This window comes from Rhopilema esculentum, chromosome 5 (assembly GCF_057945365.1).
Source record: "Rhopilema esculentum isolate cy_ngs chromosome 5, ASM5794536v1, whole genome shotgun sequence".
Lineage (NCBI taxonomy): Eukaryota > Metazoa > Cnidaria > Scyphozoa > Rhizostomeae > Rhizostomatidae > Rhopilema > Rhopilema esculentum.
This window is the reverse complement of record NC_142819.1, coordinates 7,969,400-7,986,388: the sequence shown is the minus strand read 5'-3', so window position 1 is coordinate 7,986,388 and position 16,989 is coordinate 7,969,400. Positions and strand designations below refer to the sequence as shown.

At 35.5% G+C, this 16,989-nt stretch overlaps 2 protein-coding genes across 2 annotated transcripts; both read left to right on the top strand.

Moving 5' to 3' along the window:
• The first annotated feature begins 93 nt into the window (after positions 1 to 93).
• Positions 94 to 2,809, top strand: LOC135689986 (uncharacterized). The gene is made up of 2 exons (XM_065207380.2): positions 94 to 131; positions 1,095 to 2,809. The coding sequence occupies exons 1-2, from the start codon at positions 120 to 122 to the stop codon at positions 2,181 to 2,183; spliced, it is 1,101 nt and encodes a 366-aa protein (XP_065063452.2). The 5' UTR covers positions 94 to 119; the 3' UTR covers positions 2,184 to 2,809.
• Positions 2,810 to 5,544: 2,735 nt separating this feature from the next.
• LOC135689535 (proteasomal ubiquitin receptor ADRM1) lies at positions 5,545 to 16,023 on the top strand. The gene is made up of 8 exons (XM_065206786.2): positions 5,545 to 5,841; positions 10,264 to 10,513; positions 11,189 to 11,309; positions 11,965 to 12,128; positions 13,406 to 13,429; positions 14,016 to 14,173; positions 15,381 to 15,483; positions 15,828 to 16,023. Exons 1-8 carry the CDS (start codon positions 5,644 to 5,646, stop codon positions 15,917 to 15,919), a joined length of 1,110 nt encoding a protein of 369 aa, XP_065062858.2. The 5' UTR covers positions 5,545 to 5,643; the 3' UTR covers positions 15,920 to 16,023.
• Positions 16,024 to 16,989: the final 966 nt, after the last annotated feature.

Genomic DNA, 16,989 nt, shown 5'->3' with positions numbered 1-16,989 from the left:
GATATCGATTTGCTGATATTATTCTTCAATTTTAGATGTTAGTATAAATACAAAGTAGGAGAAACTGGTGCCATAACTCGACGAAGGGCCTGTGCGTTAGTTGCTCGTTCTTGGGTTGGATGCTTTTTTGCGTAAGTAGCTAAATTCCAATTCATTTTTTGCTTGCATTCTAGCAGCTCAAAGTATATCTGTTGAATACATGGGGTATGCAACGAATACGGAAAATTTTTTTTGCCTCTTCCCAGTAGACAGAGGCAAAAAAGAAGCATAAATTTCAGGTGTTAGAAGGATGTAACAAAAATAAATGCCATGCCTAGCTTATTTGCTACAATTTTAAACTAGGGTTGAGCCAAGGACTAAGTTCACTCCATATCAGTGCTAACATTATTAAAAGCATACAGCATAAGAAATTGTTTTGGTTAGTGGTTTGAGTAATGCCTTCTAGATGGAAAGCATCACTACAGAATTAAGTGTAGCAGCACTACAGAAACGAGGTGTTAATACTTTCGTACACTTCTACTTATGCATCACATAAACCGTTATGGAAATGTTTCAAAGAACTGTAAACAGTTTTCAGTTAAAAGGGCGACAATCTTTTTGCAGGAGTTATACTACATGACTATGGATATGTACATTTAGATTTTTCTGAACTAACTAACATTTAGTTAGTTATACGGTTTAAAAAGATGTCATATAGAGAAATGTCATTCCATAATTAGGAGTAGAAATACCATCCAGTTTAAAAACTCCAGTCAATATGGCTTGAGGTTACAGTGATGAGTACCCTGGGTACTAGAGCCACTTAAATTCGAAAGAGGAAATAGAAGATAGGGGCATAGACGCTCCTCCTCTTCTCTGCTTAGCATTCTGTTTACGCGCTCGAAATTCTGTGGCTCCGGTACCCAGGTTGCAGTGACAAGCAGAGTGCTTCTGAAGATTGGGATGCAAGTCAACGAACAAGCCTTGCAAGATTGTTTACCAATTTCTTACGATTTGAAATTGTGTTTCTTGTATTTACAACATTTGGTAACATATCAATTATTTTGATGTATCTAATCATATCTTGCCGAAAAGTAATTAACTCTTTCTTGTAGGCATTAAAATCCATCAAGATATTGATGGCAAGACAAGTATACTTCATCGTAAAGCCAATAATTGCTTCCTTGATAGTGGTCCTCAACGTCATTGAAATTGGACTGCTTGTCAAACATTTCAAAAGACATAAAGCAACCACCGTAGGCAGACATGCTATCCCTATCATATTAATGGCAGATCTTGCCCTATCTGATCTCCTGGTTGGAGTTGCATTCGTTATTGATATATGCATCAATGAACTCATTCGGAAAAAGATTATTTCCATCAATAGGACGAATCTACAGATTTTGGTTCTATTCCGGGTAGTGAGTCTCGATCTATCAATGTTTGCATCCTGCTTCAAAACTATCTTGCTAACCTTGGATAGGCTATTTGCAGTTCGGTTTCCTCTAGCCTACCGATCACGAGCCAGAAACAAACATGCATTTGTCCTTGCTTTGATCACGTGGGTGTTGTCAGCAGCACTGATTTTTGTCCCGCTTCCCATCATATTATTTAATAATAGCATTGATTCTTTTTGGTACCACATTATATCTATTGCAACTACTGTGCTAGTGGCAACTTTTACGCTTCTAGTTTGCAATGTAATGATAGTGAAATCTGTGCGCAAACAGGGACGAGGGTTGAGAGGTATTGCAAATAATTCTGGCTGCTACCGCCGCAAAAGAAAAAGTCACGTCAACATGACACCGACCCAGAGTAGCAGTGACAAGGTTGGCTTTGAGCATACCACAGTGATTGTTAGGAATTTGGACAACTCGATCAGACCCTTGCATATTGTGAAAAGAGAGCTCAAAGTTTTTCGGCTTGCAGTGACTATTGTTATTGCATTTATTGTTTGTTGGTTGCCCATAGCGCTTTATAACCTCATTTTTGCAATAGATAAAGGCTTTAATTTCAATGTAAGGAGAACAGTGTTTCTCTTCGCTATTTCAAACTCTGCGATAAATCCTCTGATCTACCTTTGCATCGGAGCAAAGAAAAGTCTTCTTTTTTGCATTTGTAAAAATCATTGCTTCTTATCAGGACGGAAACGGCCAGTCAATGACGAAAAACCCTCTTCTTCCAAAGCCAGCGATGCTACTTAGAGCTGCCAAGTTGGATAGGCGAGTGACCTTTCAAATTATATCATCTTGCCAGTAGACAAAGACAATCAAGTTTGGCTGATGATACAGGCACGCACTGATTTCTGATTGTGTATGTTAGATAATTTCAAATCACATGCTTTGTAGAAATTCGTTTTGTAGATATTATTTTGCGCATAATGTACATGTTTCAACTTAGACTAAAGAGCGTGACCATTATTTTCACCCAGTGCTACTGGCTACAGTAACTTTGATCTATATTGGCATCTCACCAGCCTAACCTTTTCTATATGCTTTATTGCTCTTCAACCATTGCGTAAGAACTTTTCTAGTTCTTAAACACAGTTTATAAGATATGCAGCTAAGCAGTTCAAAGCACAATACAAATACAAATAAAGAAGACCACAAACAACAAATTTTGGTAGATTTTGCATAGGCAGTGCTTCTATGACATTGCACTTTGCTTCGTTGTAATCTAGGACAGGCAGCCTTGACTGTGCTTTACATGTGTATTACATTATCATATTTACAGACAGAGTTCACAACGTTACGGTTAAACCTTGGGGTCAATTTTAATATATCTATCTGCAATGCTGATACTGAAAGACTGATCTCTTTTTTTAATCGCCCCCCCCCCCCCCCTCTTCAAACCTTCAGCCTCCAAATCGTACCCAATTATATTGCAAATCCATTGGAAAAGCAACAGAAAATGATCCTTTTGGTAGCATGGTTGTGGTATATTGACAGAATAAGAAGTCTATCAAAGTTAAAAATTTTCCTGGCCAAAGTCTAAAACCCGTCTTCTTATTCTAAAAAGAATTTGATACAAATTTTGTTGTCCTGGTCTATAAATTGTGGGCTAAGAATTTTGTATTTACCGTTGTTGTTTTCGTATTTTAAACATCGTGTCGTGGTAGCCGTACCAATTACTAATTAAAATGTACTTTGAACATTTTGACAGACAAAAGGTGACAGACAATCAAAAATAATTTCGCCTATATTTGGAAATCTTTTTTGTTCGGGAGATTAATAATGTCCGTTACTAGCCCCCGCTACAGGGTCATTGCACATGCGCATTATAACTCGACGCCCTGGTGGGAATTTCAAGAGTTGTGTGGTCCCAGACAGAATAGCTATGCGAATACTGTTATAATGCGCATGTGTCTTGACCCTGGAACACTGATTGGTTTAAGACGGTATTATTTCGAAACAAAGGACTGAATGTTTCGTCTCCCAAACAATTTTCTCCACCTTTTTATCAAAAGCTTTCTATAATCTTGTCATGAAATAATTTGTACATGATAAATAACCTCGTTTTGATTATAGTTAATTATTTTGTAACCAGGGTAACCTGTCAAGGGGTTTGACGAGCACTATCGTAATGAGTAGTGAGAGATCTAGTAATGTACAATCTGATGATATGAAACTGTGATTGGAAAAGCTCCGTTGTGATTACTTTTTGATTACCTCCATTATTTTCGCCACAGATCTTGCTATAATCTTCTTCGATTCAAAATTTGACTGTGTTAAGAAGGGTTGTTGTAACTAAGTTGACTTGTGATTCCTTAAATTGTCCTAGTTGAAATGCGTCATCCTATTCATAAAAAAGGGCGGGTTGCAAAAAATTGTTCCTCTTGATTCCCAGTCCTCCCCATTTTTTGGGAGTAGGCGCCGCCTCTGAACGGATTCAGTTTTCCTTCTTAAACTTTGGTTGAAAACTACTCAGAATGGCCTAAATACTTTACTTGTATAGTTGTTCCAAATCCTTTTACATTTGATGACAGTGTTTTGCAAACTCCCACTTTATAGCTTCTATGAGGACACCGGGCCAAATCTGCCAAAAAATGTATGCAGCGAAAGAGCCTCAAGCGAAGCTTAAGCGTGTTACGAAGAAAATTTTAATGATGCTTTTCTCATTTCAAATTAAATGCAAACAATTTTTTTTCATTTATACAGAGCTGAAGTATTCAGACAGTAACGATTTTATTATGAAAAAAACAAGCTTTGGCTCCTGCTGAATACTTTTAAAAAGATTTCAAAATAGCTGTTTGCTTCTATCGTGAGTCTGCGGGACCGCCGGAGCTAGGGGGCACGGGGGCACAAGACACCTGTTTGCAAAAAGTGTAAACAAGTGCCCCTTTTTGGAAAATATATTGTGTGTTTTATTCACTGCCAGATATTCTGCCTTTTGAAGCTAAGTAAAATGAAATAACATTTGCGTTGTTGGAGGACTATACACTGAAATTTCCTTGAAGTTTTACTTGGCCCTGATGCAAAAAGCGCAAGCTCCTGTGATAACAATATCAATAGCAAAGGAGACTGTCTTCAACAACAAACGAATTAGTGAAATGTCCGCGTCAAGTCTAAGGAGAGTTAAAAACTTGTTGTGTGCATAAGACTGAGAAGATAATCCTAATAAACATTGCAAATAAATTTTGCTTTGGCAATGAAGAACGTGCTCGTACCTTCAGCCGATTGCTTGAAGATTACTTGAACTTGAAATTTTGTAGCTTTTAGAAAATGTTTTATAGAGGCAAAAATATTTATGTTTCAAGTTTCAAGTTTCTAGTTTCAAGTGGCGATGGAAAGGGGCGAATACCAAGGAGGACTAAATTTCTTAAATGCAAATGTAAGGAAATTAAATTCATTATTTTAATGGGCTTTAGATAATCATAGAGACTGAAACTTTGCTTTAAAAGAGAAATGGAATTCGCTTTGAAGTAAAAAGGGACTAAAAAATTGAAAATTCCTTTCAGCTCATATATTGGGCTGAATTCGTTGGTATGTTGCAATAAATCAATCAAACATTTGTTGAGTATAATGCGCCTGTCACAAGTATCGAAGAAGACTATGTGCTAGCTTCTTACCAAGGACCCAATCCACTTACAATGCATATTATAAGAAGAATAGGTATAGCGTATTGTAATAGAGATACAGATCATACATGAAGTAATAATTATAATCTTTACTATCAAAAAACTTTGAAGGCCATGAGATGAGACGCTTAAAACTTAAGTATTCTACTTTCAGGGAAGACAGTTCTCACTATGCGCAATGTGGGTGTCATTAATTTTATAAGTGTCTAAATTATATACATACTATAAATAAATACCACAAAAGCTGTACCATTATTGGCCCTTGCTAATGTTTCGAAGAAAATATGTTTGTGCCCTTTCTATTCGTTTTGCACCCCCCCCCCCTCCCTGTTCAAACCTGCATCTGGCGGCCCTGTAATAAGTACAACCTTTAAAATACCCAAACTTAAATTTTTAAGAATATTTTAAAAACAAGAAATCCTAAATTAAAATCATTCAAAATCCTAAATCATTGAGAGGCTGAGATTATGCGAGAAAGAGGCAAACTCATAAGGTATACAATTTCAAGAGTGTACAGACGCAGACGCCACTAAAACTTCTTCATCTAAGAAATTAGGCGTGCTCCTTTCGGAAGAATTTAACTTAAGATGAGGCCTCTTTTTGGCAATATTGGTGGTGATTCTTCATCTTCGAAGAATCTTGTTGAATTCAGAGCGGGAAAAATGCATTTAAGAGGGACTACTGTGACTGCAGACAAAAGGAAAGGCCAGTTGTACATTCACCAAAGTGATGATTCATTGATGCATTTTTGTTGGAAAGATAGAACGACCGGAATTGTCGAGGATGTAAGGCTACTTTATTTTATCTGTTGATGTAGGCATTTCGGTATGAATGACTTGCTGTAGCGAAAAAGAAGTAGAAAAGTATCTCCGTCCGCGAGCGACGAGCGTTCGAGCTCAGCCAGGCCCTGCACTGCATGTTACCCAGTAATGTGCCTAGACAATTTAGCTTGGGGGGGGGGTGTTTAGCTTGGGGGGGGTGGCATTCAGAAAAAAAGTTGCCAATTACACTTTTTTGACCAACTATTTCTCCATAAAAAACTTATTAAAAATTAAATGTATGACCATATAGGCCTACACACTTAATAATGAACAAAGTTAGAGAAAGCAAACAATGGCGTGAAAGCATAAGGAAATCAAGTTTGCAGAAACAAATTTTTGTAGATTTCGCATTTTTGGGAAAATCAATAAGCATGTTTTTGCGAAAAACCATTTTAAGGTTAATCTGAAAAAATAGACTACAGCTTCTTTGAGCTCCTCATAACAATATTTTGAAATTATAAAATTTCCTTTAACCTATAAGAATTTTAAATGGCTTGCATGGCAAATATGTCTCTAATTCTCTGATTAATGAAATTTCTCTAATTAAAATACTTCTGACTCAAATATAAATTATTGAGAAATATCCAGACCTATCATCAGTGAAACTAATTATTACCCAGCAACAAATAATTTCTGTGTAATGAAGTGATGCACGTATTATTTTAATGTGTTGTGAAACATCATGTGACGAGCACTACATTTGGGAAAATAAGATGGCTACTAGGGAAGCTCGTTCCAAGCTCGAGTTTTACTTTGGCTACAGAAACGCGTTGTAAGGGTCAAACAAAAGGCTGCCACCATGGGAAGAAAAATTTTAGGAATATATGAATCCTAGGATTGCAAGAAACTGTATCTAAAATGGATTTTGGCTGGAAGAAAGTCTGAGGCCATATTTTTAAGCTTTCTTTTATCAATTTGTCCCATAGTTTTGTCTATTGTAATGTTGACATAGGTTTGCAATGTTTTTCGAAAATTTATGTTATCAAATAGACGTGAGCTAATTTTAGGCCAAAGAAAAAAGGAAATCTTCATCACTTTTGCTGGCACCAAGTTATTCTGGATCTTTCATTATCTATTTCCTAAACCAAACTGTATTGTGGTACAACTTAGACAATGACCAATTTCTTCGATCAAATTCTAATGTTCAATTTTATATTTGTCTTCTATGATTAGAATATAGTAACCTAGCTAAAAGTAGGGACATTTTTAAGGGAATACTTGGCAAAGTTACTTGCTGAATGGTAGGCTACATTTCTTTCCCCTTTCCCTAAAACCTTTTTATTTTGCTCTGCAGTTTTATTTTGCTCTTGGCACCCTCAGTTTTGCTGGCCCTGTGCAATAGTAAGTTAATGTTCAATTGACTGCATCTTACAGACGTTAGTTGTGGCAAGTTATTTGCAATATTATCAAAAAGAAAGTTGAGTATGACCAACCATGACCAACAAAATAAATGAATAAATGAACAAAAAAGCCGCTACTATTTTTCTCCTAGACTTCAGTGACCATTTTTGTACATAGGCACTCACTACTGACTGGACAACTATGCCAGCCATATACTTGCCTATTTCATCCACAACTTGGTGTTTTTTTCTCCATCTTATACCCTGAGGAGGGTCAGAGGAAAAAGCTTTATAGTATAGTCAGTTGGGGGAAAAAATACGCATTTTGCACAAAGTTTGCTCCAGAAAAATATTCAAAAGATATCTTGTCAATATTCTTTTATTTTTCGAACTTGAATGGTAATACCTTGTTAACCAAACCTTTGTTGTCTTGCTAATCCAATTAACCTTCTTATAATTAAAGAAAATTAATGCGAAATTTTTCCCCCATCAAATGGGGTAAAAAATGCGAATAGGTGGGGAAAAAATACGCACACATAAAAGAATGAATCCTAGAGGCTTGTTTATGATAAACATTCATATAATACTTGATTTTCCATGTAACGATGTTAAGCAATAGTTTTGAACAGCTTCTAAGTGGTTTTAAAGTTGGTTGAAAAGCATGAGGATGTCTGCTATTAAAAACTTTGGCATATGAAAGCGAGGCTATGACTTAAGTGCCATACCTTTGCCATGTAGACAAAACAAAAGATAGCAAGCAAATGTAATTATCATAGGTCAAAAGGTTAATCCCTTAGAACAACTGAGAACACTTGACTTTGTGGGCTTGACAGTTACTGAGGCGACAATACAAAAGTTTGATGATTTCCGACAAAACATTATATTGGGCCAATTTACAAGGTAACCATTCAATTCCGCTTTATTCTAAATCAAGAATCCTCACAAAAGGGAAAAGCGGGTCAAATTGACAGGCCTTCTCTAGGCTATACGGGAACCACAAGCAAAACGGTATAAGTGATTGGGCGTGGCTGAAAAGGTGGTGCGTAATTTTTCCCCCGCAGAGACACATGCATATTTTTTACCCGGATTGACTATATGTTGTAAAATGTTTTCTTCTTACAAAACATTTTCAAAAATTTTCTTACAGAATTTTTGTTTTGCAAGTATACTACTTATGACCTATGGTCACCTTTTCAACCATTTTATTGCCTTTTGTTTGAGTTCTAGTAAAAACATGCTTGGTATGGTAACCCATAAGATGAATATTATAAATGTTCCTAACCAGCTTTATAGTCTACGGCTTTCTTAAATATTGACACCAGTTTTCACTGCCAGGCTAGATGTATTTGTAAAAATACAGCATGACGATATTAGTGACACACTGGAAATGGTCATACTGAAATCTAGGCCCTTGCTGCCACAGAATTATGTTGTATTTACCTAAGATTTATAAAATTCATATTCAATATTGTCTGATTAATGAAAGTAATAGATTAATGAGAGTATTTACCTAAGATTAATGAAGATATCCAATTTTATTAAAATATAAAGGGATACTTCCTGGGAAAAACATAAACAGCTGTGCTTTAAGACTGATACATGATAACTTTTCATGTACAACTTCATTTCATATTAGATTACATATTGTGTGAACCTTTCTGTGTGAATTCTTTTTGTTTCATAATTATGATGTTCCATCATTTACTTATCTTCTTTATCTAAGAAGTTACAGAAGATCCCAGGTATTAACATTGAATGTTGCTTGAAAAGGTGACTGTAAATTGAACTAAAAGAGGCTGTTCACTTGAAGGGTAGTTTTGTTTCTTATAATGGAAGTTTCTAAAGAATCTATCATATTTCATCTAGATCTAAACTAAAGGTATTCAGGAAAAGCTTCCTTTGATAATTACGTTTTTAATAACATTGTCACTTTATCAAAGGTTATCTACACCTTCAAATTTTTACCCTGTAGTCAAGGTTTTATAACCTGAATCCCCTTTACTGAAAGGGTGTATTCTTTTGAAGTTTAATTCACAAAATTAATAAAAGAAGTAAGTTATCAGAGATTTTTATTGTTTCATTTATAACTTTTTTAGAAAGTTAACCAAACTAGTTGTTTGCTAGTTAAAGGTGTTTCTAGAATACCATGTACATTGTGTAGACAGAAAAAGTACATTTTCTCTCCCAGAATCTTCAACTAGGTGAGAGATTCGTGGCTGCAATTGGTTAAAAACAGAGAACCAATCAAATGCGCTCTCTTTCCTCTCGTGTTACTTTGGATCCACATCTGCTTACCTTTGGACATTATTTGACGTTTATACTCTGATGAGTGTCAGATAAAAAGTACTTTAGTATGGAATTTCTCCTATTTTCTGGGCTATTTTAAAATTTTGCTGTACCAAAGTCTTACTACGAACATAGGTAAATTCTAATTTTTGGATACTGTTGGGATTTTCAGATTACTTAGTAAACAATACTTAGTACTTAGTAAAAAAATTCATGACCTCTTTGTGTGTATCTATATATCCGTAATTTTTGCCAAGGCATCAGAAAAACTAGCTGTTGAGAAAAACTTGAGAGTTGTGAATCACATAGAATCTCTTTTGTTATGCAAAAGGAAACTGCTGTAGACTGCAGTTAGACCAATAGTCACACCAAAAGTTGCTTGAATATATGTGACAGTAACTGGAGTGTGACTGTAACTGGTGCTAAATTGAAAAGGTTTTGCGTATTTGGTTCTAGATTTTGTATGACTTTAACTGATAGTGTGACTGTAATCGGAGTGACTATAATTGTAGTTGGCTGTGTTATCTTGACTTGATGTAAGCTGAAATCTGTTATAGTTTGGAAAACTACATTTGTTCCAAGAACTATTAGATCTAATTCTAAATTTACCCAGCTTTTTGCACCAGTGCCTGCTAGTTACTAATTTAAACCGAAAGCTCCAACAATGTTGATTCATAACTTAGAATCATAAGCCAGACTTCTAAAGAATGGCCTTTTCAGCATAATTTTAAATACACTAACCAAGTTCCTCTTTCTTTAGGACCTCATAATTTTTCCTGATGATGCTGAATACAAGAAGGTACCTCAGTGTACAACAGGAAGAGCATTTGTACTTAGATTTAAACTCTCAAGGAGGAAGTTCTTTTTTTGGATGCAAGAACCAAAAGATGATAAGGATGAGGATTTCTGTAAGAAGATCAATGATTTGCTAAACAACCCACCAGCTCCAAGGAGCACAGGGACAGCCAGTGGCTTGCCCCCAGGACTTTCTTCGTTGGGAGACCAGCTTGGTATGCATATTGCCATTGATTCATTTAAGATTGCATGAGCTTCAACAAATATTTTGCAAATATGTGGCTTACATTATATGGATGTACTCAAGCAACAGTTCTATCACATATTGTTTTATCACATGGTTTCCATTGTTTGTGTTGTTTCATTACCACCAATTGTTCTATCACATTGTTTCCTTCTATTCTATTGTTATTTTATCCTCAAATGCTAGAGACTCTAGCTCAGTTCAAAAACTCTGCAGCTAATACTACTCTATAGTTGATTCTTTGTCATATTAACAAATTGCCAGGTTGCTTATAAGCAGTAATTTTAGTTGATTTTACATTATTTGAATTGGTTTCATTGAAATAGTCTAGTGAAAAGTTTATTCATTACCTGAGATTTATAAATTATATTTATATTTATATGTTTTAAAAATTATACCAGCATAGTAGCTGGCATTTCATTGAGACCAAACTACTATTCAAACAAATGTTTCAATTTGAAAGTGTAAAGCTTTTTCCATGCGATAGCAGAATCCATATTTCTTTATATGTGGTCTCTTCCTGAAGCATGCAAGATCAATTTCATTGCTTACTTGAAATACCTAATTACTCGAATGCCTAAGAAGGTATAAGAATCTCAAGCATGATGGTACGGCAGACTCTGTATAGTTCAGTTTTATTTTGTAGGGGATTCAGGTCTTCAATCGCTTCTTAGCAGCATGGACCAAAACCAAATAATGCAGCTGCTGAATGGGACCGGGCTCGGAGAGTCAACATTGAGGCCTACAACTGCGGCAAGCAACACTGGGTAAGTCAGTTATTCAGAGTGGTTGCTACGTTGAGAAATTTTTTATTGAGATGGCTTTGTTTCTAAGCAATGATATTTTTCTATTGCGAACAGAGAGAAGCATGTTAGGTAGATAGCACGGACGAGGGGCAGTCAGGGATGCAAATGTGTGTAGGTGTTGGAGAGCGGGTGTAGCACACCCCCTAGTAATTATAACAACACGGTCTTGAACTATAATTACGAAGGGTTTGGTCTTGACTAAATCTCTAGGTCTAGGTGAGATTATTATAGGGAAGGAAAAAGGTTGGTCTATGGTAGGATTCCAGAAAGTTTGCGATAAAGGTATGATGCGTGATGGGAAGCGTCAATGCCAACCAATATGTGGAGTTTGCCTATTATTCGTCCTACGAGCAATCACATTACCAGCCTCTTATCAGGTCAGAAAATATTATTTCTGAAATTTCCTTAAATTAAAGGTGCTAGAAATTATTATTATGATGTGTCATCAAATAGAAAATTGGTATATTTTGTAGTATGAATCATTCTTAACAAGGTCATTGAGATGAGTGAGTTTATAAGTTGTTATGAGTTATGACGTCATAGAGTCGGCACTGAGATTTTCAAAAATTTAGACATATAAAGATTCACTCTTATATTTATTTCATTTGCACCCAAGCACCTCGAGACCGGAAACTCAAGCTTCAACAACCTCTGCAGCATCTAAGGAGTCCTCTTCAAAGCCTACATCAAAACCACAATCATCTGCCGCAGCTGTACCAAAATCCGCCAGTCCTGCAGTGCAGTTGAGTGATTTGCAAAGTATATTGGCAAATATGAATTGTAAGTCAGTTATTTAGACAAAATTTTCCTAAACCTTTGGTGGTTTCTTAGAATTCACGCGTTGATAAAAGCTAGCTTGGTTTCAGGTGATGAATGAGAGCAGAAAAGACTAGATGGAAGTTTTTACCAATTCCGGTTTCGTTATTCTTCAGACTTCAACATTTTATAAAAGGTTCTCAGTATTATCTAGCCCTGTTATATGTCGATTGTTTAGGCTTCTTTACAGGATATCTTTCTCCTCCAATATTTTTTGCTCGCCTAATGGAACACTCTTCATTGTCTTCGTTTTACAGTTAAGTGACATGTTGTTGAAATACAAGAGTATGCGAGTTCTGGAATGAGCAGGATACTTGTGTTTAAAGATACTAATCATGCATTGAAATGTATTTTGACGATGCCCAAGATAAGATATTGCCTAGCCCATCTTTCATATTTCTTTGTTACCTTTTACGATAAGGTTAAGCATATTCATTGAAATGCATCTGAGATACTTTTTGCGCATATAACCATAACTTGACGATATCCAAGATAAGATATTGATAAGGTAAGATATTGATAAGGTAAGATATTGATAAGGTAAGATAATATAATATAATGTAATGTAATGTTATGTAATGTAATGTAATGTAATGTAATATAAAGTAAGATAAGATGAGATGAGATAAGATAAGATAAGATAAGATAAGATAAGATAAGATAAGATAAGATAAGAGAAGATAAGATAAGATTAGATAAGATAAGATAAGATAAGATAAGATAAGATAAGATAAGATAAGATAAGATAAGATAAGATAGATACGATATTGCCTATCGCAGTATGAGTTCGCTTATTTAGTTTAATGTTTGATCAAATACCTTAGAGCAATTGAACACTCTTATTTCCCGACGGTCGTAGCTTTCGACTTGTTGATACTTGTAAACCCTCGAGCAAGTGGATGATTGTTTTGATGAGCGGTCACATTTGCTTCAAAAAGACTATTACTTTTCAATGCTTGGTTCTTCTTCTGAAGATGTGTGCGATTGTAAGGAATGTTGTGACAATCTATTTTCGACATGTCCTGTCCCCCATACAGGAAAAAAACAACGAGAGAACCTCTGCGATCATATTTAATTTTTTCCTTTTACGATAAGGTTTGGCATATGTTGCCCTGATTTAGAATCTAAAATGTCAAACGCAATCGTGGACTAAGCTGGTATTTCAAAATATTTGTGCTACTTTGTTTAAATTACTCTACACAAACATGTCAAGTATAAAATTCATTGTTTTTCTCTTGCAGCTCAACAGGAAAGTCAGGATCCAGGTAATCCTTTTTCTATGATGCACTAAAAAACACTCCTTGTTTTATGCTGACAAAAAGTGTATTAGGTCCCTAAATAAATTTACAAAAAGTGTATTAGGTCCCTAAATAAATTTACAAAGAGATAAGCAACTGTTAATTGAACCCCTTTTGAAAAAAATTAATATCGTTTATGTTGAAAGAATTTTTCAATTTTTTCGAGTTTACAAAAATTTGATTTTGGCATTTTTTCACTTTTTTAAAACCTTTGAAGATTTCGCTTAAAATAAAGAAGATTAACAGTAATTGCTTCATTTTTAAAAGATTTGAATTTCAACCAGTAATCAATTTTCATGGTTTAACTTGTTTTTGCTATCTTACAAAACAGCAGTTTTTACAAGACAATTTATTATTTGAGTTGTTCTCTGCTTTCAATGTTTGCTGCTTGTTATTTTATCTAGTTTTGTGTCAGTATTTTTCGTGTTTTTTTTACCTTTAAGCAGTGAAATTTTTTGAACATGTTTATTTGGGATGCCTCATCTGTCATTGATATCAATTTGAATTTATTTCCTCTCACAAATGAATTTGACATGATTTTCTCTCAACGCAGTTGATTTATCCATGTCAATAAACACCGAGTCGTTAGCCCCACTGCTTGCGGATTCCGATGTAAGGAAACGCCTCTCGGAGTTCTTACCGGAAGTTGGTGAACTTACAAACTCAGAAAACGAAATCAAGGAAACAATCCAGTCCCCCCAGTTTCGACAGGTACGTGCTACTTGAATATGAATATGTGAACATAGCATTATCGAAATTGCTCAGCTAGACAGCTTGGGTTTATGAAGATTATGCACCTCAGATAAGTAGTCATTGCACGATTTGCAAAGTCCCCATAGCGCCTAGCAAACTTAAAGGTCTCATTGAAATGTGTATAAAGTTTGCTTGTAGTCAAACCAAGTTAAATATAATTTTGTTTATCTTAAGGTCATTCCGCCAATTCTTTTGGGGGAGAAGTATATTCTTTGCTAGCTTACTTGATATTCAGGGAAAGATGGGGGAGGGTAGCTCTTAAACATTTTGATTGAATGAGCACGCTCGATTATTGATAAGGCCAGACTAAAAGACAACTGGTCTCATAACTGGCTGACCGTTGAGCAACTAACAAAGTTCGATCGATCAGTTATGACATACAAAATAATCAGCAGACAATGTCCCGAAAGCCTTTGGGATAAATATCATCATAGGACCCAGCACTCCAACTACAGAACAAGGAATTGCAGGGACCTACAAATCCCAAGAAATAACCTTGAATACGTCAAGAAAGGCTTTCACTATTCGGCTCTGAAAGCCTGGAACGATATTCCCATCAATATCAAAGAGCTCCCTACACTTAGTGAATTCAAAAAGCAATTGAAAAGTTATTATACGAGCTGAATGCAACATAAAATACGACTCACTGGAAGAGCAGCTGCTATAAGATAGATTACTGTGCATAATTTAGCTTTAACTGTAAATAAATTATATATATTAATGTAACTAGGGTATTTATTTTCTTATTTGGTATTTAGTTGTAAGCTGAAGCGATTTTTGTGTATAAAGAATATGAAATGAAAAGAGAAAATTGAATCTCCTTAACTTCCCTGCAGCCGTGTCTAAGAGTAATTCGGGTAGCTGACCAATATGCGTTTTTATTTATTGTCATATGATCCTTTAGTTTCCTAAAAAAGAAAATAGTGAATCGACAATTTAAGACAGTTTTATCGTAGATTGATGTACCGATTATTATCATCCTTTGAATTTCTATCGGTTAAGCAGTGTATTATCTCGCTCAAAGAATGTCTAATTTCAGAAATCGTAGAAATCTAGAAATCGTAGAAACGTAGATTTGTATCATGGAAAGCATCGATAGAGGTAGATCAGGAGTACATTTATCCTCAGTTGTTTTATTAACTTCCACTGGTGCCTTCCATTTTAGGCCCTTTCTTCGTTTAGTGCTGCTTTGCAGTCAGGCCAACTAGCACCGTTAATTCAACAGTTTGGTTTGGGTCCAGAGGCAACGCAGGCTGCTACGACTGGCGGTAAGCTTGCATCGTTATAATGTCTCACTATCCGTAAAAGATTATAACTAATGACCGTCTCTAAGGGAGCGGGAATGTTGGAAGTTCGTCGACTGTATATCAATAAAGACAGTTGTCATTTGGCGATCCGAGGCAATTTTGAAATAAGTGAAGAAATCAGGCAAATGGCTTGAATTTTGTTTGTCAATTTTGGAGATAAATTGGTTTATGCTCGATGTTCCGGCATGTCGATCGGGTTTGTTTGATGGTATCGATGTATTCTTGCAATGAATAATTTGAAAATTCCGTCTGAACTTTGTATACCGGAAATCGTATACCTCAATCTATATTAATTTTCATGACAGATATCATGGCATTCGTCAAGGCACTGCAGAACCTAGATGACAAAAAATCGAGCGAATCACAGGAAGACCATGATATGGCCAAAGTTGACTAGAGCAGGTTGGCCTAAAACTTTGAAGTATTTTTCGAACAGTTTCCTCCTAAGTTTCCATGTTTGTTCAATTATTAAATTGATTTATTAACGAGCTACACGAAATTCTCAGTGTTTCTTTCTGGTGAATATTTAGTTATTGTGTAAAATGCTTTTTCACTATAGCCCCCATGATGAAATAAAAAACGAGAGGCTGGTTGAACTGTCTGTCGTAGGAAGATGTCCGTTGTTTCGGGGGTAACACTTTCACTGTAGCAAAGTGATTTTGGCAGGAAATTGTTTGTTCATTGTATCGACGTGCTCGTTAAGGTGTTGTGCTTGGCCAATCAACGTTCGTTTAGCTTTGTCTGAACCTATCAAATTACAGAACAGCTCAATGCATTTCAGCATTTTCTTGAAAGTTTTTATGACTGTACAATCTATATGATCAGACAGCCTTTAATGGAGATATCACGTCATTATTAGATCAAGTTGGTCATAAAGAAGAATCGTAGCTTATTTTGAATAACGTAGGAGCTTCATATCAGATGACGTGATATTGCAGTCATTGTTAATCAACTACTGGACAATCAATAAACGTGCAAATGGTATTACTCTTTTTGATTGGCCAATTTTGATTGACAAGTGGCCACTCCACTATCTGGCGTTTGCCTTCAAGAGAGATTCATTGGCTGAACCTTATTTGTATTACTTTCCACTGGTGCAAAGCGTATACCAGGCTCATGTGCCGAAAATGCACAATAAAACCCAGAAAGCAAAGAAAATCTATCCATCATTTACCTATCCATATTGGTGATCCAGTTCTTTCATTCGATTTAAGTTAGCATGGGATAATTTCTTTGTTTGCCCTTTAGCAATTTTGTTTTTATCATTGTTGACATTGTTATATCATGATAAACTATGTCACTTACATTTATGAAGTAATTTGCTGTTCAAAAGCTGTTAAGATGATAAATGGAAAAGAAATTGATGAGGGCAAGAAAACATTGACAAAGATATTTGCCGAATTTAGGTAAAGTAGATTTTGCCACGTCCCTCGTCAAACCTGGTCCTGAGGCAACATTCCCTCATCA